This window comes from Heloderma suspectum, chromosome 1, assembly GCF_057233095.1.
Source record: "Heloderma suspectum isolate Gila_16-S chromosome 1, 16-S_ref, whole genome shotgun sequence".
In the NCBI taxonomy this organism is placed as follows: Eukaryota; Metazoa; Chordata; class Lepidosauria; order Squamata; family Helodermatidae; genus Heloderma; species Heloderma suspectum.
The window spans coordinates 371341259-371366884 of NC_139458.1; the positions used below are offsets into that span (position 1 = coordinate 371341259).

General features: G+C 39.9%; 1 protein-coding gene across 3 annotated transcripts in view; it reads right to left on the reverse strand.

Moving 5' to 3' along the window:
• CEP170 (centrosomal protein 170) overlaps window positions 1-25626 on the reverse strand; it is a 142452-nt gene that overhangs the window by 105928 nt on the left and 10898 nt on the right. For all 3 annotated transcript variants that reach the window (XM_084828218.1, XM_084828220.1, XM_084828219.1), the window contains exons 2-6: window positions 16092-16236; window positions 10474-10563; window positions 6450-6528; window positions 2761-2819; window positions 1898-2060 (exon numbers count right to left, since the gene is read on the reverse strand). In XM_084828218.1, the coding sequence (XP_084684344.1) occupies window positions 1898-2060; window positions 2761-2819; window positions 6450-6528; window positions 10474-10563; window positions 16092-16196 (496 nt within the window). In that variant the 5' untranslated portion in view covers window positions 16197-16236. The remainder of the gene's footprint in view (window positions 1-1897; window positions 2061-2760; window positions 2820-6449; window positions 6529-10473; window positions 10564-16091; window positions 16237-25626) is intronic.

The following is a 25626-nucleotide window of genomic DNA, read 5'->3' on the forward strand; positions in this document are numbered from 1 at the left end:
TGTAATATATGAGCTCAGGGCACCTTAACCTATTCTGATTTCATATTTCAGATAAAGCATAGACAAATCCTGGCAAAAATTAGACCCTGCTTTTCTGTACCTTTCATTACAACAACAATGACAGAGACATACTGTACATACTTTTCCCCTGGCGTTTTTTCAGGGATGGGTGACTGAAATTTTGGTTAAAAAATAATACATGCAATACCTACTTTCTTATCAAACCTAAACTTATTTTATTGCTTTAACAACACAAAATGCATCATTTATATCTTAGGTAGTATATAAAATTGTACCATTTGGCATACTTATGAAATTTACAGACTAATCCGATGTATGTTCATCCAGAAGATTCATTCTGTTTAGTTGACCTTACTCCCACATAAATAAACATAGGATTGCAGTCTCAAAATATAAGCCTTATTTTATTAAAAATAAATTTATAAATACATTTTGTAAATGAAAATTTATAATTTGGACAGAATAGTTTCATACTGTCAAAATATTAAGGATTAGCAGAACATCAAGTTCAACTTTATAACAATATTAAACTTTATAACAGGTTTTGAGTATTGGATATGTGTATCGTAGACAAAAGAATTATTATTCTCCAGTGCTGTGGATTATCGTACATAAAAATAGTCATACTCCATATTTGTTAAATAAGTAAAACCTTGTCTTAAAAACATTTCACTTATTCCAAGAGAAAAAAAAAAATTCATAGAAGTTCTTTTCTGTGTTCCCCAACAAATTTTTCAACTGGAAAAACTGAGTAGTCAGAATTTACCACCACCACCAAATTCTTCTGTTTCCCCACCAGACCTTCACATCTTTGACATGGTTCAAACATCACACCAGCAATTCCTGGGTTGTTTAGCTCAGGAATTGCCAGGAACAAGTGGAGCACATGAGCCATTTCTGCTTTTAATTAACAACCCAGTATCACCCATTCCTGAGTTGTTTTACAATGTGCAAATCCAGAAACTCTCAATGGGTTTGTTCGACACGGTAACCTACACTCGGTGGTTAAGTGTGGGTTGATGTTGAACCATGGGTTGTTTGTTGAAACGTGGGTTAGCGTATTGTCTGAGCATTTTCCACAGCGTAACTTGTTAACCATGTAGCGTGGCTTCTTTTACTCTAACAAGCCACCTTGAAAACCCATGGTTTGTTTTTGGGTTGATTGGGGTGATTAACAAGCTACCCTGCTGATAATGTCCTGGGTTCAGACAACATGTTAACCCACTGGTTCAACAAACAACCCATGGTTCAACAAAAACTCACACTCAAATACTGAGTGTGCATTAGCATGTTGTGTGAACAGCCCCTCTGAGATGTTTGACTTAAACAACCCAGAGTTAACTCATGGTTTGTTGTTGGGTTAACTTTGGGTTGTTTAATCCATAAACAGCCCAGAGTTTCCCGGTTCACGTATCACAAAATATGTTAATTAAAAGCGGTAACGGCTTGTGCACAACTTGCAATCTGCTCGTCCCTGGCAATTCCTGGATGAATGTGCAAACCAGGACTTTCTTATAAATAAACCTAAGAAATTTAAATCTGTGTTATAAATGAATCTAAGAAATAGTGTCTTGGGAAACTCTAGGTTATTTGTATGACCCAATATTGCACCATTGAACATACAACAAAATGTGAAGGGGGTGGATAGGACAGAATTTTAGTTCATCAGGAGTGACAAAATGCTGTGAGCCAGCCCTGCTTGTATATTTCAAAATCACAAATTATTGATAGTGGCAGAGGAAGATATGGAATTGAAGTGTCTCATTGGCTAATTCTAATAGGGATGCATTAATTCTGAATGATGTTTAACAATACAATATCCAAAATAGTCAGTATTTAATAGCCAGAAAAGACTGTACCAATTCATTTTTCTCACCTGCAGATTTCTCTTCAGATTTCAGTGCATCAATAGTTTTGTGATGCACTTCAGCAATTGTGTCTTGTACCTTTGGCTCTGCAGCTTTGGCACTGGTTAGCTTTGAACCTTCTGCCTCTGAGGATTTTTGGGATAATTGCAGTTGACTTGTAAACTTCTCATGCTGCAATTAAAAAAAAAATCCCATCAAATAGAGCAACATAACTTTAGTAAACTTCAACAAAATGTTTAGTTATAACAAAATTAAACACCGACTTGGCTCACATGATCACTGCAGTTTAAACAAACCATGGTGGCTTGTTTAAGCTGCGATGAGTGCTTGTGCATTGTTGGGTTATTTGAAGGTTGTTTCCCCTTTCAACAATCCATGCAGCCCAGGTTTGGACAACATGACAAGTTGGGCCTGGGGGGGGGGGGGTAATTAGGCAAATGGCACCCAGCATGTGCTGCGGCTTAAACAAGCCACTGTGGCTTGTTTAAGCCATGATGATCATGCAAACCAGGCCAATACCTTGATTCTAGCCCTACTGTAAGAGATGAACCTTCAAATAATTCATTTTAATGGAATCAACTTCTATGTAAATATACTTTTGGGGAAATTCACTATCTAGTGGCCCCCACATGTGCTTCAAGAATATGAACTGACACATCCATTTGTGGGCTGTACATGCAACTGCTATGATTAGAGTGGCCCATGCAAGGCTCCTATAGGGAGGTACTAGTTCCTACAAACTTGGCTACAAGCAAAGCAGCGATAGCCACAAGAGCTCTCCATGTGCTTGTATGAAGGATGCTTATTAGAACTAACCTTTAGAATCACAGTCCAAGCCCAGAAACAATACATATACATGTGATGTTTTTACCTTAAGTGCTTCTTCTGGAACTCTCATCTCTCCTCTGACTACAGTAAAAAGATTGGTATGTATGATGTGATAAGGAAAGTAGTAACATTTATTTACCTACATCAGAAACTTGTTTTAAATAACTTTTTGAGCCAGAGAATTGCCAGCTTTCATCTCCTCAGACCTCCCAGTCCCCAAAGCACACTCCTCGGCAACCCCCACTCCAAAAAAAGAATTCCCTCCCTTTCTTTGCTTAGCAGTTCAGTGGCTGTGGAAGCACCAGTAGCACATGAGGAGAGGCGATGTCTGACCTTTCCCTCTCCGCGGCCTGCTGATCTGCAGCACGTCAGCATAAAAAGGAACAGCGGCTTGAGACTTTTAGCCTTCTCAAGTCCCAGCAACTACTGTTCCTTTTCTCCTGGCCAGGGTGACACAGATAATGGTCCCCAAGTGGCAAGTGAGATGAACCTGAAGCTTTCTCCCAATGCTGGAGCTGCAAAGGGAGAGGATGATCCCTGCCCCGCCCCCTCAATCCCAAACATGTGTGGAAGCGTGTGATTGGCTTCATTTTTGAGTTTTTTGGGTGCAAGCAGAAAGACAAAACCAGTACTCCCCTCCTCTTGTTCCAAATTGGAGGAGGACACCACTGGAATCACAGCTTTTCTTTGCCTGCTGGGTAGTCAGAGCTTCAACCACCTGGCAGTGCTGCTGTGCATCCTCATTTATTTACATACACACCCATACATTGTACATCTGTAACAAGCAACTGCAGGTCTATTGGGGGCCTTCAACCTGAAGTGTGGTATGCACACAGCAGATATATGCACTATGCTCTAGCTCAAAGGGGAATAGCAACTTCTAAGTTGGAGAACTTCGGTCTAAGTTTAAATTCTAAGTTGAATTTAAACTTAATTCTAGTTTGGGGAAATTGGCTCATGTCTTCTTGTTAGATCCAAAATAAAACAGGATTTATTTTTATGAAGATGAAAATGGTTGAGATGGTTCTCAAACATATGCACAAAAATTCCAGTGGAGAAAAATAACTTGGCTAGAATACCCATCCCTTAGCACATGGGATGGTATACTTGTTCTAACAGACCTAATAGAAAAAAAAGATGAAGATTGGGAAGTTATCTTTGACAAATAGGGAGGTGAAGGTGGCACTAGGGAAATGGCAGAGAAGGGAATTGGAAGATTATACTATCAGAGGACCTCAGGTGCTGGTGAAATTTGGGCCACAAGAGTAGAAATAGAGAAAATTAAGAGGGAAAGGCAAGGAAACAGAGCTAAGGAATGGTGATAGTTACCTGATTCATAGGAAAAGAAACCCAAAAGACTGCACTTCTGCATTGGTTGCAAAAAGTTATCAAAATGCTGAAGGCATAGACTACCCTCAGATTTCTCTGTTCCATTCCAAGTTACAAAAATGGTGCAATAGCCTCAAGCTGCTCTGTCCTTGTTGACAACAGGCTGCAGCACCACACCGTCCTCAGACATCCAAAAGAATGCTGTCTTGTGAGCAAAGATGTGGAGACCAAACTAAGCCATGAGCTAAACCAGTATTAGGGACCCAGGAGCCACCATCATTTTGGTTAAAAATAGATTTAGGATTTCCAATAGAATTCAAAGAATTGAGTGCTCTCTCAAGCTTTTTAGTAGCCATTTTCCAACACATTAGGCTCATTTCCTGATCACCTCCCTTGGATCCAGAGCTGACAACTTGCTAGCAAAGAAGGTCACAGCGCAAGCTTGGGTGCTCTTTGGTTTTAATTTTTGTGAACCGCCCAGAGAGCTCCGGCTATTGGGCAGTATAGAAATGAAATGAAATGGAATGAATGAATGAATGAATGAATGAATAAATAAATAAATAAATAAGCTAAACTGTGTGCCTGAATATATGGAACCTGGCTCTGGGACTCAATGGACACCTTACCAGGGCTGGTGAAATATTATCGGTCTCTAGGAAAATGCAACAAAATGAGCCAGTTCAAGAGGAAAACTTAAGGGAAACCCTGGGCCAGGTAAATGTGGGCTTGGCACCAGAACAGAATAAAGAATTCTGCTAGTAAAGAGTCATGAGGAACAATAATAGAAGTCAATCAGACTTGATTCCAAGAACTGTGAAACACACCAGCCTGAGGTATGCCCAGTCAAAAAGAATGAACAGCAGCAACCAAAACTTCAAGGCAGTTATAGGGTTTCACACAAAGGCTACAAAGGGTTTGATTACTCAGGGGCTGAACTTAGTATAGTCTAAGTCTACGCTAGTTTAGTCTAAGCTAGTTTAGCTTACACAAATTGTGAGTAAGGGAGACATGAGAGAGTGTGTAAAGTAACACATGTGTGGAGAAACTGGATTGGGAGACATTTTTCTTCCTCTCTCATAATGCTAGAACCTTGGATCATCCTATGAAGCTGACTGGTGGGAGAGATAAAGAAATACTTCTTCACACAGCACATCATTAAACTATGGGATTCACAACCATAAGATGTAGCAATGGCTACCAATTTGGATGGCTTTAAAAGGAGATAAGACGAATTCATGGAGAATAAGGCTATCAATGGCTGCTAGTCCTGGTGGCTATGTGCCACCTCCAATATCAGAGGCAGTATGCCTATATATACCAGTTGCTGGGGAACTCGACCGAGAGGGTGCCATTGCACTCATGTTCTACTTGTGGGTTTCCCAAAGGCCACTGGCTAGCCACTGTGGGAACAGAATACTGGACTAGATGGACCCTCGGTCTGGTCCAGCATTGCTCTTATGTTCTGATATTATGTTATTATGGAGTCAGGATGAGGTGAAACAAAAGTTTGGTTCCAAGCCTACTGAACAGAAAGTAGGGGGAGGTTCCCTGCCTTTTGCTTATTGCATCCAGCTAGCTATGCAACGTATCATCGCACCATACTCAACATGAAAAAGAGTAATCAGGAGAACTTGGAGTAGTAGGTCTTCTGCTGAACTGGTAGGTAGGTAAGAACAGATTTGATAGTTTTTTCCCTAACAGGTCATTTAATTTTTCTGTCTAAACATGCATAGGGTTGTGCCCTAAGGCTCCGGAATGTTGTGTAATTAGGAGCCAGGCAATGCACACAAACCTCAACCTGATTTAATTAAAGCCAATTCAATGTTATGCTTGTGGGTTAGCCAGCTGGGTAGCAGCTTGAGAATTAGGTAGGGGTTCGCTGCTGTCCTCTGGTCGCAGGGAATCACTCCCTTTAATTAAATCAGGTTGAGATTTGTGTGCATGGCCTGGCTCCTAATTACACAACATTCCGGAGCCTTAGGGCACAACCCTATGCATGTTTAGACAGAAAAAACACTGAACATGCACAGGATTGCGCCCTTAGTCTTGTTCCTGGCAAATTGTTTAGCTTTGCTTCATAGGAAGTGTACAATGAACAGGGCAACTACACTTATTGCAAGACATGCTCCAGCTACACTAACAACCAAGATGATTAATTTTTAATTATTTAACCACTTCAGAAATACTTTATTAAATCTATTCCTTCCTGCTACTTGGTTTGAGAAGTCTGAAGTGTTATAATTAGTATTTTTATCCTGCACTGCTACCAATAAGAGCAACTTACAACCCCACTCCCAAACAAAAAAACCAGACAAATTAATACGTAAATTAATGACTATGATCAAGAGCTGCTGTGTTTTTTTAACCAAACATGAGAGTAACCCATTATTATAATAAGGATATCATATCCAAATCTCAGTTTATCATCTAGTTTTAGGGTGATGTATGACTGTTCTGGAATCCGCACATCATTCACAAATGTCTGGAGGAAAAAGAAATAAATATTAGACTTAGTGGTAATGATCCTCTGAATATTAATCCAGTTTTCATTGAGGTCATGGCAGCACATATCACTGTCCAATTGTTGAAAATAATGTTCTAGAACCAATATTACTTGCACAGTAAAAAAAAAAAAAAAGTCAAGGAGGATATGTGAAGATATCACCCGAGCCTGACATGTATTAATTATAATGGATCTGCTAGTAAAATATGCTATAAACATGCTGAGTAAACATATGTTGTTCCCATAATAGCTAGACACCTTTGCTTAAAATATACTGCACTCTTTTCACACAGTCCACGAAGTTTCTGATTTTATTTGTCTGTTAGACTGAAGTGTGTTTATATGGCTTCAATCCTAAAATAAGCCAGAGCCATATAAATACATAGAACCCCTGGAATGAAAGTTGGAATGTGAAGCAAGGACTAATGGTGGTGCAATTTGCTGTTGATGGGCTCCATTCAATGTCATGCAAGGAGATACCTGCTTGTGCAATGGAACTTTCCCTTGCTCTCCTCCTTCCTACATCCTTTGTGCATTCCGCAAACGTGTTATGGAGGTTCCTCCAACCCTCTCGAGCAGATATGGGCGGGCACATGGTGGCTGTATGGGGAGGGGGAATCAATTCCACCAGCAGTTTCTCTTCTGCTGGCAGATGGACAGTATTGAATACTACTAAGGGGTAGGATCTAACTGGGCCCTAGCACATTGCCACCTTTTCAACCATTGCCCTAGCATGTGCTATTGTGCAAGTGTTGGTTTATGTCAGTGCAACATCATTAACACTAGAGCACAACTGGATCCTACCTGAGGATCCAAACCACCACACAAATGGTTCTGAGTGCCCAAAGGTCTTTGAGTGCTCATGCCTTGAACAAGAACACTCCTATGCCACATGGCACACCCCTTTTCAAACCGTGGGGAGTTTCAAAAGCAGTTTAAAATATAACATAACAGGGTGGTGTTTACTGGGCATGGCTAAAGTAGCTATTTGAATCCTGATCTATGGCTTTATATAGTTCAACAATCTTACATGTTTCTCCAGACAAGTGACATGATATGAACCATAGTCAGGGAGATTTCCCAGCTTTAGATGCATCCTGGAGGGAATTGGTGTGCTTCAGCATTTATGTTTTTTGACCTAGTAAAGCCAAAGTTTTTTGACCTAGTAAAAGCACACTTGGAAGAAACTGATTATCTAGACCCATTTCAGTCGGGCTTCAGGCTTGGGCATGGGACAGAAACGGCCTTGGTCGCCTTGGTGGATGATATGAGGAGGGCTCTGGATAGGGGTGAATGCTCCTTCCTTGTTCTCCTCGACCTCTCAGCGGCTTTTGATACCGTTGACCATGGTATCCTCCTGGACCGCCTGGAGGGGTTGGGCATTGGAGACACTGTATTGCGGTGGTTCCGGTCCTTCGTTTCCGGCAGGTACCAGAGGGTAGCACTGGGAGAGGAGGTTTCGGACCCATGGCCACTCACTTGTGGGGTGCCACAGGGTTCCATCCTCTCCCCGATGCTATTTAATATCTATGTGAAGCCACTGGGGGCTATCATCAGGAGGTTTGGAGTGCAGTGTCATCAATATGCGGATGACACACAGCTCTACCTCTCATTCAAATCTTCACCAAGGTTGGCCATAGAATCCCTGTCCAAACGACTGGAGACCGTGAGTGGCTGGATGGGGAGGAATAAGCTGAAGCTGAACCCTGACAAGACCGAGGTACTTTTGGTGGGAGACAAGAGGAGGCTGGGGGATGTTGACCTGGTGTTGAATGAGGTATGGCTACCCTTGAAAGACCAGGTCTGCAGCCTGGGGGTCATTTTGGACTCCCAGCTGACCATGGAGGCTCAGGTGTCAGCTGTGAGCTGGACAGCGCTGTATCAACTCCATCTGATACGGCGGCTGCGCCCCTTCCTTCCCGACCATCTGCTCCCATCGGTAGTACATGCCCTGGTCTCCTCTCGTTTAGACTACTGTAATGCGCTCTACGTGGAGTTACCCTTGAAGATGGTTCGGAAGCTGCAGCTGGTACAGAACGCGGCGGCTCGCCTGATTAAAGGCAGCCGCCGGCAAGATCACATCACTCCAGTGCTGAAGGAGCTGCACTGGCTACCAGTTGTTTCCGGGCCAAATTCAAGGTGTTGGTTTTGACCTTTAAAACCCTATATGGTTCCGGCCCAGCCTATCTTAAGGAGCGCCTCCAGCAGCACCAGACAGGCCGCTTAACACGATCAGCCTCGGATGGCCTTCTCTCTGTCCCATCAGCCAGGACAGCTAGACTGGTGGGGATGAGGGAGAGGGCCTTTTCTGTGGTGGCCCCCACTCTGTGGAACTCCCTCCCTAGGGAACTCCACCATGCCCCCTCTTTAATGAGCTTCCGTCATGCATTAAAAACATGGTTGTTCAGGCAGGCATTTGGGGTGGGTTAGGGTATTTTAGAAAATGTTTTCATTATTGTTTTAAACTGTTTTATTGTATGCTGTACATCGCCCAGAGTGGCTGGGTGACCAGCCAGATGGGCAATTAATAAATTTAATAATAATAATAATAATAATAAAAATCTTGCACAGTTTCCACGATGAGAGCCATAAGCTACTCAAACTTTAAAAAAAGAAAGGCTAAGGAATTGTTGAGATAGATTTTCCCTTCAAGTGTAGTTTTCACTTGTTTGCACTCATTACTTGCACACCCATAATATACTTCCAATTTTTCCTTTTTCTGATTTAGATTCCATCAAAATCGCTGTGAAAAACCAGCTGTTTGACTTCTGTAAAATGGTCATGGAATCCTATTTGCCCCTACTAGATCTTCAGTATAAATTTTTAACATGCCACTATAAAAGCAGACATAAAAACAACTGAAAGTTGTAAAGAGTTGTTATAAGGTAATATTAGGTGCAACTTCTGTAGTTGTAAACCTGTTATTGTTCTTCTGATTACAAAAATATACATGAATTTCAGTTTTAAATAAGATGTAGCAATTTTGGCAGCCATTGAGAGATTTTTATTATATTCAGCGGTATATAAATGCCACAAAGAAATATTTTTATTTTTAAATTTCCATTTTCTCAGCATCACTGAAGGCACGCCTATACACCAAAACTCTATGACTAACACATTTGGCTTTATATATTTTTTACTGATCCTGTGTTGTTGCCCAAATTGTTTCAACTGGTCAACATTTTGTAATTATTCAATCTAGGTTTGTAAAGACTTGGGGAATACACATTTGACCAAATATAAGGTTTTCTTCAAAATTTTATCAAAATTGGTTAAACACTATGGCTCCAAGCGCTGCCACTCTTAGTTCAGGATCATCGTGTAACTCTTCACTACAGACAGATTTGGATTCAGCAGGTGAAAATATAGTATTTAAAATACTATAGCAAACAAATTCCCCTCAAATCACCTCAAAACTGGGAAATCTCTCTGACTACTACCACTGTCAGATTATCATATTCCAAGAAAAAGGTTATATTATATTATATTATATTATATTATATTATATTATTATTGATTGATTGATTGATTGATTGCATTTCTATACTGCCCAATAGCCGAAGCTCTCTAGGTGGTTCACAAAAATTAAAACAACCAAGTACAGAATAAAAATAGTATAAATATAAAAGCTTAAAACTACAGTATAAAAATATAACCAGAATAAAACCTAGCAGCAATGCATAGATTTAAAACACAGATTTTAACTTTGCAGTAACAGATTTAAACAGCAAAGTTAAAAGACTGTAACACTAAAATGCTGGGAAAATAAAAAGGTGTTCACCTGGCACCTCAAAGAGTACAACATAGGTATCTCCCTCTGTAATCAACATAATAAAATAATAAAAAATACTTGTTTAAAACTCTCTGAATTGTATCAACTGAACTACAAGTCCTGAAAACAGAAAAGAGTGATATTTAACTTACCCCATTTAGACTGCCTAAATCCTTCACCAAGTGTTCATCAGCAGACGTATCATAGTTGACTACAGCATGCTGCTTGTCCACACTACGTGACTGAAATATTTAGAAGATACAATGTTTATATTAACTTTTCTTTAAAGTAGTGAAGAGTTATGAAATGCTAGCCGTTTCAAAATGGTTAGCTATTTCAAAGGACATTACCAAGAAGCTACTAGCAAGAAGTTATGATGAAATTAACATCATGAAGTGCTTTTAAGATGAGTGAAGGAAATTTTAACCTGATATAGGGAAGAAAAAAGGAAAGCCAATGGAATTGTTCAGGAATAGCTGACAGGAGTGTTTATTTTAGCAGTTGAGATTTACATAATCTGCAGAGAGACACTGTAATTGTCAGGAAGTCCAGTAAAAAAAAACATAGTGTAATGGTCAGATCTGAGAGGAGGATTTATAGAAACAGCTAGCTGTTTTTTTAAAATATATAATTTAGTAGAAAATAGGTACGATTTGTTGTTTAATAACCTTGACTAGTATGGGAAACATGTTTCCGGACAATCAATTATCTAACAAAAAGCCAAGAGGCAGCATCCTCCAAATAGTGCTCTCACAATACAGCATACAGTGAAAAGGTCAATACAAACTTTCTTCCTCTGCTCTCCAAGCCATGTAGATGTACTAAAGATATTATGAAAAAAAATGATGTCAGTAAATCAGAACATTTACCCTTCAGGTGATAATTAAGAGTACAGTCAAATAATAATATGTTTTTCACTTTGCTGAAGTAATGTATTCAAAATTATGCAGTTTCTTGTAGACCCTTCTAATTCAAAATGAAAATAAAATATCACCAAGTGTCTACATACATCTAGAGGTACAAGCTTCACTGCAAAATTGCCATCGTATTCTTTAATGAAACACATTGAAAGAGCAGCAGTTATACATATAAACATATAATGCTTTGAAAAAATGTGCATTGGTTAGAGGTGCATTGATAAATGCTTATGGCCAACAGAAAATAAAGGGGCATGTCATGTGCTTGTTATTCTCTACTCAGATGCTCCATGGGGTTTGTTCCTGGCTTACAAATCCTGGCTTGTATGGGGACAACAAATCAAGATCCCACATTGTCACAATAACTGTTCCCTTCCTGGTTAGTTTTACTCGTGTGCATCCCCCACACACAAGCTCTACAGTAAGTCAACTGCTTCATTTGAAACATTAACCTCACCACATGTAATTTAATGTTTATTCACATAGCTTAGTAGATAGCAGCTGTCCTGAAAAACCAACTTATGTTTTCAATAACCTGAAAGAGGTCTATCAGTCATGACTAAACGTCTCAGCTCTAGGTAAAATGACTAAAGGGAGTACCCTGCCTCCATTCTGGTTACAATCTTGTACCTCTGCAAACTCTGCAGTAGGGTAGCAAGACAGCTAGTGACTGAGTGTAGACTGCATGTGTAAAACAAGTACTTTTACTATTAGACTCCTTTCTCTAAAAAAAGACCCAAGGCATCTTATAATTTTCTTTACAATTTTCTCCACACTTCTTAAAGTGCAAGTGCCTACCTGAAAAGATTTGTGTAAATGAAAATCTATCTTCCTCTGGCAATATTTTTAAAGAATTGTTCTGGACACATTGCTTGGGATAAATCTGACAATCTAGAGATCGTATACGTCTCGCCCCAAAAAACGTGAAGAGCCAAAACTGCCCTTTAGCCCCATCTTTTTTTTTTCTCTTTCAGCTATTTAATTCATTTATCTATGCCACCTCTCTTCATGCCCTCTTACCAAAGTAGACTTTTGCCCAGTTTACTTCCATTATAATTTAAGGTTGCACATCTTTTAAGGTTCAAGTCTGGGCCCTCACTAGTAGTTTGCCTGCTCAAAAGCCATGCCTTCTGATCTTGGATCAGTGCTCAATTCCAATTTTGTGGGGACAGGCTGTGGTTGTCTACTCTGTGGAGAGGGAAAGTCATGGGTTATATTCAGAATTATCTGGGGTGATTTTTCATCAAGCTGGACTACTGTGATGGTGTCGGTGTTGCAAAGATGGAGGCTCACCCAGCAGCCTCCATCTTACATGGGACACGCACATGTAAGAGTTCACTTGACAACAAACAGCTGCTCTATCACATAATTCAAATGAGATAGGAAGAAGCTACTCCACCATAAGGGCTGGGTGGTTCATGAGTTGCCAAGGCTGCTTACTCCCTCTTATTCTGACTACAGCTGACTAGACTGCGCTGCTCCCTGCATGGTCACAAGACTACATATGCATGCTAAGTATAGCACTACTAGACTTCCGAGTTGCCTAGCCCAATTTTAAGCATTCTTGTAGAGATTGGACATCTAGATATTTACAGCTATTTCCCCATATTAATATTTATATTTAATTGTCAAACACAGACCCTTTAGAACAAGATAGCAAGAAAGTATTACCCAGATGTAGTTGAGCATTTGTTTTGGAAAGACTGACTTAGATCTCTTGTTTATTACTTAGAAGGTGATTTACAAAATATATCCATGATAATCCAGAATTGTGACTTTAATATAGAGTAGACTCTACTTCTGACATTTAACTGACAGACACATTTACTGCATTAACCTTGCAAATGGAGGTCAGTATCCAAAGATACCCAAGCATTTCTGCTGATGATGTTGCACCAGTGGGACCAAACGTTAGTGGAACAGAAAGACAGTGCTCCCTTCTGCAAGCTCCACTGACCTGTCCCATTACAGAAACTAGCATTTCAGTTTGCTTCTGGGATTGATCTAGGAAGGGTCCTACTGGCACATGAGCAGCATTGGATACTGCCCCCAAATAGCATTACTTTACAAATATAAAAAATGGGATCCAACATAGATGGCTCCAGAAACTTTCCTTCCATTTACAGAGCAGCTATGTAGTAACTGCATCTAAATAATGGCTAATTGTTAGTTGACTAGATCTATATCACGCTCCATCCAGTAATATTACAGCTTTGAAATGGCACAAGTTAAGTTTATCTCTATAATCAGAATCAGTGTCTGAACATTCCATAGAATCATATTCAGAACCTTGAGCTTCATAGGGCTTCAGACAATAGAAAGTTTGCAAAAACTGAAATAAACTTCAACACTTTTCACATGCTACTTTGCGCCTTGCTATTGTGTGTACTACTCTGAAATATTTATCTGTTTCTTTCATGTGATGATGCAGAAGGTGGAATTATCTGAGGCAAGTGTGAAGCAAGAGCCATTCGATACTGTGTTGTATAAAGGCCTTGCCACTATATTTCAAAACTCTACTTCTAGAGCAAATACCTGAAGATATTCAGCAATCTGCACCATTGAAAATATGATTCCATCAAGTTCTGTTGCTTGTTTAGTAACTCAATCAAACATAATAGCAATGCTATCATCGCTAACATTATATCTTTTGAATCACGTATCTAACAGATTTTCAGCAGATTGAACTGGATATGTAAGAGTCCTACGGCACCTTTGAGACGAACAGATTTATGGCCTAAGATTCTGTGGACTAGAGCTCTAGTCCAAAAGCTCTGAAGAGGGCTCTAGACAGAAGATATTTATGCCATAATAAACATACTAGTCTCTATATTGTCATAAGATTCTTTTTGATTAATATTTTTGTGTGTGTTTTTTTAAAGGGGGAAACATAGACACACAATACACATCATTACAACAACACACACAGGGATACGCTAAAATACATCTAAGATTATAAGGTATCTACCTTCGGCTCCCCTTACACAACAAATGGTTATTATTGTTCTCTACTTCTTATCTTAGTTGTTTATCATACATTGAGTTCACAGACATTATCTCATTTCTCTCCTAATTTTTAACAAGGAAAAACGAGACCATCTCAAAGATCAGAATCCACATAAATAGATATAATTTTTCTCTATTTCTTGTACAAATTCTAAAAAAGGTTTCCATTCTGACATAAATTTAATTATTAATCCTTCTTTAATTATAACAGTAAGTTTTGCCATCTCTGCCAGCTCCATCATTTTCGTACAATAACCTTGCAGCGTTTTCTATCCACCATAGATGATAAAACGTTCCATCTTGGTCTTCACATTTCCAGCATTTTCCAGAAACACCCTTATACATTTTAGACAGTTTACATGGTGACATGTACCATCTATACATCATCTTACAGAAATTCTCTTTCAAGACTTGTACATAAGGTAAATTTTAAATCTTTTCCCCACATAGTTCCCAATTCTTCCATTAATGTATTACGACCAACATTTTGTGCCCATTTTATCATACAATCTTTTACTTGTTCATCCTCTGTCTCCTACCTTAACAATAATTTATACAGTTTAGCAATAACATGTTCATCATTTGTACACAACGCTGATTCAAACTCAGATTCTATTTGTTGAAATTCACCATTTTTCTTATCTGTTCTGAACCTTTCCTTAATTTGCAAATATGAAAACCATTGTCAGACATGACCTTCTTCCAATAAATTTTCCCTTAATTTTAATTTATATTGCCCTTGTGACAACTAATAAATCATTATATCTTAACCATTTATGCGTGCTTTCAAATTCTCTTCTATGCATTGCTTCTTGTGAGGATATCCATCGTGGTATTTTTTAATAAAATCTGAATTTATATTTATTCCAAATTCTTAATATAGCCCGTCTTATATAATGCTTATTAAAATCTACATTCACTTTTGTTTTGTCATACCACAAATAACCATGCCACCCTTATCTCAAATCATGTCCTTCTAATTCTAAAAGTCTTCTATTTTTCAGCATCACCCATTCTTTCAGCCACACCAAGCAGCAGGCAGAGAAACAGGTTTTAAAGTCTGGTAATCCCAAACCACCTCTTTCTTTTGCATCTTGTAAAATTTGTTATTTTAACTCTTGGTTTTTTTGCTTGCCATATAAACTTCGTTATGTCTCTCTGCCACGGCTTAAAAGATAAATCCAATGTAATAATGGGTATCATTTGAAACAGAAATTGTATTGTCATAAGACTCTTAATGTTTTGTTACAACAGACAAAAATTGTTACCCTTCTGAAATCTGCCAAAGTGTAAACACTTTTTAGAACAACGTATTTCACTCACTACTCTGAAAGAGTATTTTAATTGTTTTTGAAAGTATTTTCACCAACTTTTCCATTTCAGGCCATGGGGAAAAGGTTTTCCCTGAATTTTTCTGGGTGTTCACATTTCTACGATGTTCAGCTTCTATGAGCTCCAGAATGGCACTCACACTTTAACTAGGTATGGCCTCAACACCTCTGACACTATTCAAATATCCTCTTATTGGTACACAAATTCCTCCTTGTCTGTGAAGGAAGAGTCACTCCATCATCAGAATTCTCCAGAAGCCTACATATTTTTACTGTTCAGCACAGAAGTCAGACTCATGCCATGTGCAGGGATTCACTAACTTAAGTGACTAACACTGTGCAGTAACTGTAGTCCATTTGCCCTACTCTTATATGTGGAATAAAGGAGAATGATTAAATTGCTACTAGAAGCAAAATACTTAATAGTTCAGAACATGATCCTCAAAAAGAAATATGTATCTAGGGCATTAAATCCAAACTTCTGACATTTACTGTCTGGAAAACTGGCACAATTACCTGCAACATCAGCTCACAGTCATCTCTTCCAACAAAAATCATCTCTCGTGGCAGCCTATGGCGGGTGCCTCCACTGCTCACCAAAAACCAGGATGTTAAGCTCATTTTCTGGTTAGCTGATAAATCCTCACAAGGCTACGTCATCCTACAGTGAGATAGAGATAAAGAAAATATATTTTATAGTTATTTTATCTTCAGTTCTTGTTACCATTAGGAAAAGGTTTATAAGCCATTGGGGTTTCTACATTTTCCAACATAGGATTTTAGATTTACATCAGCTGTAAGGACTGCTTCACAAACATCATTTTTCATATACAAATGGAATGCAATGCATATGATCATCCTGTGTGAATACTATTTTTCCCACATATCACACATGGGGGATCCACTGCTTTTAGTCACTGCTTTCCAATGCAGGTACATACAACAAAACAGAAATATGAACAGTCTTAACACATGATTGCATAGAATAATGTAAACACTGTTTTCTACAACTAAACTGGAATCAGTACTAAGAATTTACATACAAAGAATTCATATGTGAAGGAGAAATTCTGACCCAAACACATCATATGAACATAACAAGAGCCATGCTGAATCAGACCAAAGGTCCATCTAGTCCAACATTCTGTTCACACAGTGGCCAACCAGCTGCCTCACATGATTCTTATACTGGGATGGCTCTTTTCCTCATCAAGGAGAGTGCTCTGCCCAACTTAGTGCTGCAAAATCTCCCAATGCAGGTCCATTTTGCGCTCTCTCTCATCCACACATCAGTTTCCCTGTCATCTCTGGAACCTGTGCAGTGCACCATTGCAGCTAGCCAATCCCATTGCTTCTTGGGCTCCTGCCTCACTACAGCTAATCAGCTAATTACTCCTGTGCTTTCCTCTTCTTCCCATCTTACAGATGAGAAGGAGCAGCAAGTCTCCTGAATCCTTCTACCCCAAAGTCTCCTCATGAAGCCCAGATCACAGCAGCTAGCCCATCACTAAAGCAAACAGGGCAAAGCTAGAGGTTCCCATCAGAGGGTGAGCTGCTACAACAATGAGAGCGAGCAAGAGAGAGACTGCCTTCTTTTGTTGCATTTTCCTAGAGACCTTGTACACCCAGTGATATTTTACCAGCCATGGTAAGGTGCCCACTGAATCCCAGAGCAGGTTCCATACATTCAGGAACAGTTTATGTTTGTGCTGCACCCTCCTTTGCTGGCTAATTGTCAGCTCTGGATCCAAGGGAGGTGGTCAAGAAATGTGTTGAAGGTGTTGGAAAACTGCTGCTAAAAAGCTCAAGGGAGTGCCCAATTCTTTGAATTCTACTGAAATCCTAAATCTATTTTTAACCCAAATGATGGTAGCTCTAGGGTCCCTAATAATGGCTTAGCTCATGGCTTAGTTCAGTCTCCCCATCTTTGTCCTGAATCTCCCACCAATCAGCTTCATAGAATGACCCCAGGTTCTAGTATTATGAGCAAGGGAGAAAAATGTCTCCCTATCCACTTTCACTGCACCATGCAGTAATTTTGTACACCTCTACTATGTCTCCCTTTGCTCATCTTTTCTCTAAACTGAACAGTCCCAGATGCTGTAACCTTTCCTCATAGTCCAACAAGCGCCTTGCAATACAAAGGAAATACACAAATCATTTAAATTGTCTTAAAATTGACATAACAGTAGTAAAGCCCAGAAGTCTGTCTAGTTAAAAATAGCTAAGCTGCACATATAACATTCTAACCTAAAATTAATGCACTAGCATCAAGCTCAGAAACAGCCAGTATTGTACATTACATACATTCACTCCCAGTTCACAGTTGCAATGTCCACCATGCGAGGGGGGTACTAACACACTACAAGGAAAACTCATGTAGAGGTATTCCCACATATGCTTGGCTCCCTCTGCTCAAAGGTGCAAGTGATTAAATTCAGCATCTTCATGTTAGGGCCGCCCTGTTGTGTGCATAACACAGGCCTTTGCATGATCCTGAGAAACTCTGCACAGAAGCCTCCATAAAAGATGAATTCTCTATCTTAACAGAAAACAGAATAGCTTCTTAAAAGTTATACCGCCATTTTTTTAAAGAATCAAGATGACCAGTTTGAAATAAAAGTTTATTTATAAATTTATTATTATTTAAAATATTTCTTGGCACCCTTTCAGGGCAGGAGCCCTCCCAGGGCAGCGTACAATAAAACTCACACAATAAAAACTGATAACTGATATAGTAATAAAAATAAAAACAGCAACAGCAGCAAACATCCTAAAAACAACAAACACCAGCATAAGAACAAAACTTACCACATACAACTGCAGCTACAACCCAGTCTGATCAAACCTAATCAGGGGTAGGCCAGAGCATAGTAGTAGGTTTTTCAGGGACTTCCTAAAAGCCTGCAATGATGGGGCCCAGCAGACCCCCAATGGCAATTTATTCCAAATTAGAAATGAACTGAATTATACAAGCTTTTGCAATTTGGGAAAAGAAATATTGCTGCTAGCCACTGCAATTCAATGGCTAATGCTAATTATTATACTTATGGTAATTATCTATGATGCTGACTTCTCTTGTATGGTACACAATCAATATCCTCCCAAAGGTCACAGGAACACAGAACCTGCCTTATACTGAGTCAGGCCACTGGTCCATCTAGCCCAGTATTGTCAACACTGACTGGCAGCAATGGCTCTTCAGGGTTTCAGGCAGGAGTTTTTTCTAACCCTACCTGGAGAAGCCAGAGATTGAACCTGTAACCTTCTGCATGCAAAGCAGGTGCTCTACCACTGAGCGATGGTTGGAACAGCTGTATAAGCTATCCTTACCCAGGAACACAAAGTAATTTTCATGAAGGAACAGTATTGTGTTAGTGAACAATGTGGCATAAATGCACGCATCATTACAAACCTATTATTTAAATTCAGTTTCTTATCTCTGGGCAATTGCTCAAAAAGAAGACATTAGGCAGTATGCAAATATTGGGGACAGTTTTTCTTTACAGATAATATACCTATACAGATGAAAGAAACTCAAAGATTTTATTTATAACTTGACAAGAATGTAAAGTTGTTTTTCCTGCATATTTGGAGACATAAGAAAAAACCCACATGGTTCAGGCATAATGGCCTGGTACGTACTATCACCGCAGCTTAAACAAGCCACTGTGGCTTGTTTAAGTCGTATCTCATGTCAGATGCCACTGGACTGTTGTTGGGTTATTTCAAGGTTGTTTCCCCCTCCAACAAGCCATGCTGCCCGGGTTCAGATGACACTACAAGCTGTAGCCAAGCAGTTAATTAGGCAAATGGGGCCTAGCAAATGCCAAAGTATCATGCGAACTAGGTTGGTGATGGCTTTCTGCTCTGTGAATGAGCTACAGCAAGTCTTGGACTCATCCTCCCCATCACTGGTTTCTGATACAATTTATACCCATTAATTAGCATTTAAACAAACCACCATTTCCCAAGTTTGGAGGCACGCATTTGCACCAAATGAAACCAAACCAACCATGGGTTGTTTGTGAGCATGCAAGAGTGAGCAAGAATTCTGGCTCCTGCTAGGCTCATACATCACAACAACAAACCAGGAACAGGGCATTCCGGGTTGTTTACAAAGCGGAATGGGTGAGGAGGTGGAAGGCAGTGTGCTTGCTCATTCCAGTATGGCCATGGCTAACCATGGGTTGTTTAACCCATAGTTAGCAGTTATATACAAACCAGGTCACTGAGAAACTGCAGTTTGTTTAAAACAGGAAGCTGAAGTTTCCAATCTCCTCTTACTGCGCACAAAAAGAGGAGAGAGAAATCAGTGGTCAGGGAAAAGGCGGGGTGGAATCTCAGAGGGCCAGATTTGGTACCTGGGCTTGAGGTTCTGCACCCCTGTTTAAAAGGATATTTTCAAAATATACTAGTTAGAAAACTGTAAAAATGTTTATCATCCACAGGTAATTCTAAGTATATAGATGATATTCTTCTAACAACGCAAGTTAAATAATTAAACCAATATGCAATTTGAGGCAATATAGATTGAATGAGTAGCTTACATATATCACTGCTGAAAAGGAGAACATATCTGAAAACAATCAGAAAATGTTACAAGTCAAAATATTTAACTGGACCCTAGCTGACTTGAGAAAAGCAGCATGATTGCAAATTTCTTTTCAGGAAACTCGTGGATAGACAGAAAACTACAAATGTTAATCAAACTAGCTGAATGCTAGTTGTGATACGCTATCATAAAAATGTAGTTTAAGATTAGGAGTCTGGTTCTTAGGGTACAAAGTTGTATGTTTTAGTGTTAAAGGTTAAAGTTCCTTCAATGAAGTCCCATAACTTCCACTGAAGTTATGGGATTTGCTTCTGAGTACTGTTATTTAGGATTGTACTGTGAGATGCAGCAGTGTTGCTTACAGTTTTGCAAGAATATTATTTGTGTATCATCCATAAATTCCAGTAATAAGCTGCAAAGCAGCGATACTCCTTCGCTACCATTCTATATACAGAAGAACACCAAATATTGTGCTTTGCCTTAAACCAGAGAAATGCTATAGAAGAAGAAAGATCTGGAAGAGGTATATACACACAAGCAGTCTACACGCTACCATTGATACACTGAGAGACATTTTCAATGGCTGGGTATGTCCCAAGAGGGCTCTTCAGACCCCTGAACACAATTTGTGTGCTAGCATAATGGCAAAATGAATGGGATCTCCTCAAGAGAGGTATCATATACTCCACCACACTGGTTGCATGTGCCTGCATGACTGTAACTCACAAACTATCTGCATAGTTTTGTCAAAGGCACTATCTAATTTGCCCTTCCTATTTTTTGCTATAGCTACCTTCTTAACTATTGCCTGATTAAGCTTTATTGTATGAACATATTAAATAGGTTGCTGAATAAATAAAACAATTATAGAACAAATTAACCTAAAGATAAACAAGATTAGGTTGTTATACTATTGTATAGGTGTCCACAGAAAGGTATTAAAATGCGGGGGGCGGAAGGGAATGAAGGAAAAATCTTGTTCAGACCCTAAAGATACCAGTCAGAGAACAATCATTTATAAGAGAGAGCATGGAGAGGTAGATGGTGTCTGAATCTACATACATGACCTGCCTTTCAGGCTTCAATCCTATACTTCAGTCAATAGGACTTACTTTGATTTAGGATTGCACTGTCAGTATTGTTAATAGAACCACTGAAGAGAACTATTGCCAGAGTCTCATGGGATTCAGCTGCACTCACTTACAAGAGCCAAGAGTATGCCTCATAAGTAGATCATGGGACTAGCAGAAATCAATAACAGACTTCTTTCATGAGAGTGCACACTGCATTTTCTCTCTGCTATCAGTCAAAAGCAAGTCATCTCTTAACCATGAGAGGTAAGGGGTCATTTTATAACTGCTGTTTCTTAAAGCAACAAATGCTCCATTTAGGGTAGAATCCTAAGCATGTTTATACAAAAGAAAGTGATACAACTCCCAGCACCCCCCAACTCCCAGATAGACTGTTTTCTATCTAAACATGCACAGAATTGTGACCTTAAAAATGTTATTTGGATTTATATTTGACATAATGAGACTGAAGGGGTCAAGTTTATTTTTAAAATAAACATGAATAACTAGTCCAGAACTGATTATTCAGAGCACTGAACACATAGTAACAATCGATGGAGAACAGAATAGTTAAAATACCTGGAAAGGAATTAAGTATTTATTGTCCCTGGCCATCATAGTAGCTTTCGGTAGCACCTTCAGAGATAAAAGGCTGACAGCAAACACAAACGTTACTGCTATCGCTAGCAAAAAATGAACTGGAAGAATTGTGACATATTTGCAACCCAGATACATATTTTATACCCCTCCTTAGAACACTATAAACCTACTGTATGAAAGCTTGTTGAACCAGAAACACACATATATGCAACCCAATCCTGTGCATGTTTACTTGAAAGTAGGGATGTACGAAAGTCACTTATCTTTTCGTGGATTGTGTTCGTGGGGGGGAGGTGCTCCGTCCCTCCCCCCGGAATCCTCAACGGGGGGGGGAGGTGATCCGGTCCTCCCTCCTGGAATCCTCAACGGACGGCTCTGCTCCATGGCAGCTCCGCAGAGCAGCTGGCCAGGCCAGGGCCGTCCGCAGCCGGATTTCCGGCCGCAGACTGGCTGGTGCGGATGCAAATGGTGGCCTCCGTAGCAGCCGCCTTTTGCGTCCAGCCAGGGAGCTGTGATAGGTTACGTAAGTCTTTACATAGCCCATCATGGCTGGGTAAAAAACAACAACAAAACGGTGACCGCCATTTGCGTTCCTTATTTTTCGCCTTTTTAGTCTACGTAAATATTTACGTAGGCTAAAACGGCGAATAAAAAGGAACACAAATAGCGCCCACTACGCTATTTGCGTTCCTTTTTTTCCCGCCGTAATATTTACGTAGACTAAAACAGCAAAAAATACGGAACACAAATGGCGGCCGCCATAGCCGCCATTTGCGTACGCCGTTTTTTGTTTTTTTTTACCCAGCCATGATAGGCTATGTAAAGACTTACGTAGCCTATCACAGCAAAGACCAGAATGCAAATGGCGGCTGCGGCAGCTGGTCGAAAGACCAGCTGCCGCCACCGCTGGAGCCGCCGCCGTCCAGAACATCCACCCCAGATAAGTCTCGTCCCGGGGGGAATCCGCGGGGGGGGGGGAGGCCGTTCCACCATGGATTTCGGGGGATTTCACTGAAATCCGTGGCGGAATTCTCCGCCATCCCTATTTGAAGTATGTCCCACTGAAATAAACGGTAAGTCCATTCATTTCGGTAAGTATACATAGGATTGCACCTCTGGACATTGTAACTGGAAAAGTTGACTCCATCACAAATTATCTATTGAAGGAAAATATTAGATGAGCCACTGTTGGCACTACAGAAAAGCAAGAGTTCTGAAAAGAACCAGTTTTGATTGCCCAATAAAAATATTAAAACAAAATTACAGAAAGCATTCCAATGAAACATGCACACTTCATGAAAAAAACTATGCTGTGTGATGAACCCCTATTTTCTGATGTAGCTCAGCAATGCCATCTAGAGTGTTTGGGACTTTCAGAACCCCACCATGTCAAGCCTACTTCATGTCTTCTGCCCCCAAATATGCATCCAAAACTAAATCTTTTTCACAGTGCTATTCCTCATTTCTAGTTGAAATTGGCCAGCTTGTTTGACATATAAGTACAGAGCCATAAAGCAAGCAAACCTAGCCTTGATATAATAGTCTAATTAGCTGGCCAGACCACTGACATCAGTGAGTGAGCTTATTGCCCCCACTGGGCTAACTAACAGAGTCTGTCTCTGCTAAGGGGCTGGGATTTACTGATCTCAGGTTCCTATAAATGTGTGAGACTTTGCTTTCAGACTGGGTCTATCTATCTATCTATCTGGGTCTATCAGGCCAAAGATGCTCTTAGAACATCCTCTGCAAGGAACTCAGCATATGCTCTGAAACTCAAGATTCTAGTCAAGTTAGATTGACTGCATTGGTTTTATTTAGAATTTTGTGTATGTATTGTGGCCATCATTTTTATTCCCGTTCCCCTCCAAATAAACCTTTATATATTTGGCTGCATTATTTTAAAAAGGAATTTTTCACTACAACTTCCCCACATGCAAGACTGCATGTTTGGTAAACTACCCCTCTGTTCTTAAGATATTCACAATATTTTTGTGAAGTTCTGTGTTTCTGGGCTTTGGGCAAAGAAAGTCCAAGGACCCTTCCTTCTTACTGTATTTTTTTCTAGAGGTGAGCTAAAGGGACGGGTCCTTGGGAATAGGGGTTAGAATATTCTTACACTGCTGGCTAGCCTAGACTATTTAGGTGAGGACAAGACTATGCAGGGAAGGATCAGCCTATCAGTACTTATTTGAGGGTGGGAAACCCTTGTAAAGAAGGGGTCCACCAGTATAAAAAGTCATCCCCCCGTTTCCCTAACACTGAGAAAAAGCATTATATTTTACCATGTATTATGATAATACTAGATTATCTTTACTGCAGTTAGAAATGGTAAATTCTCTTTTGAAGGGGGGCACTGTTTCCATAGTTTTGAAAATTACATTCATTACTACTGCTTTTTAGAGAAATGTATTCTACTCAGAAATGTGTCAAACAGATGATGCAACAGCTGCAAAACCATCCATATAATCTGCATAATTTAGAACTGGAGCTCTGCATTCTGTAGCCAAAAAATGGGTGTAACCCAGTTTAGAAACATCTACAGATGCTCTAGCTTTCAGTATTTGAGCTAAAGTATTATTGACATAAACAAAATTCTTAATTTGAGTTAGTAAACTACAGAATACAACACCACATAATATGCTGTTATTTCTGTTTGGGGTTGCAGTCAGCAATTACTCTACCACCTACACATACAGCGCGCGCGCACACACATGCACACACACACGCACACGATACAATGCTGATAGTTAAGCAGCTTAGTGTAAAGCAACTGTCCTATGAGACTCAGGGACTTTTAGGTACAGAAGAGGATTCCAGAAAGTCATGTCTGTTTTACTACCTTTAGCTTAGGTTTCTGACCAGAGATCCACAAGATTTGGCTGACCTTGGCAGTCAGCCATCATTTGTGATCAGCCTGATTCCTCCTCTCCCCAGAATATTTGGTTATGCACAGGTAACTCAGGAGATGAGCAGCCTCTCACTTGGTGGGTGGGTCATACTCAGAAGCAGCCAGTTCATAGCATCTCCCAGGCAGGAATGAAGTGTAATGCTAGCTACCACGCCTCAAAGCCTCTGGCATCCACAAAGGACTCAGGGTGTCTCTCCCCTGAAAGACCTTCCCCTCTCAGGTTCTTTGTACAGAAGAATCAGGGGAGGAGGATCTTGTTTCATGCTCAAATGGTTCACCCACAAATGCTGTCACCAGGAAGAGATTCCTGGTTGCCAATGGTGACCTGAGTTTTCTGCTCCAGCTTTTTATATATTTGTCATTTGCGTGGTCCTTGCTCTCTGCTACCGACAGCTTCCCCTAACACAAACTCTAGGCTTTGGCTTATTTTGCTTTTGCTAAATAACCAAAAATGTATAGTTGTCAGGAACCTTCCCCTACCCTTGTGATATGCCTCCACAGAAGATCAGGGACAATCCCAGTTCTCTTCCCAGAGGAAAGTTCCTGGAATCTAGAACTGGAGAGGGGAAAGGGGTAGTCCACAGTTGCCCTGGGCTCTGGAGGCACCATCTAGTACTATATCACTATATAAAATGAAAAGAAATGAATATAACAAGGGGGGGAGTAATTAATGCCCTGCCCCCTGGGGGAACAGAAACTGACAATCAGGGGAATTAACATAAGTACTTAAAGAGATAATTAACAAGCTATCCTTACTAATTCGCTCAGCTGGGCACAACAGGAACCTGCATGTAGGAAGCTTTTGATTAACACTGGAAGGAACCTTTACCAGATGAGACTTACTTCTGAGTAAATATTATAAAAGGATTTTTGGCCATGAGGAGGCCCCCACCATGTGGAATGATTGTCCCATTGAGA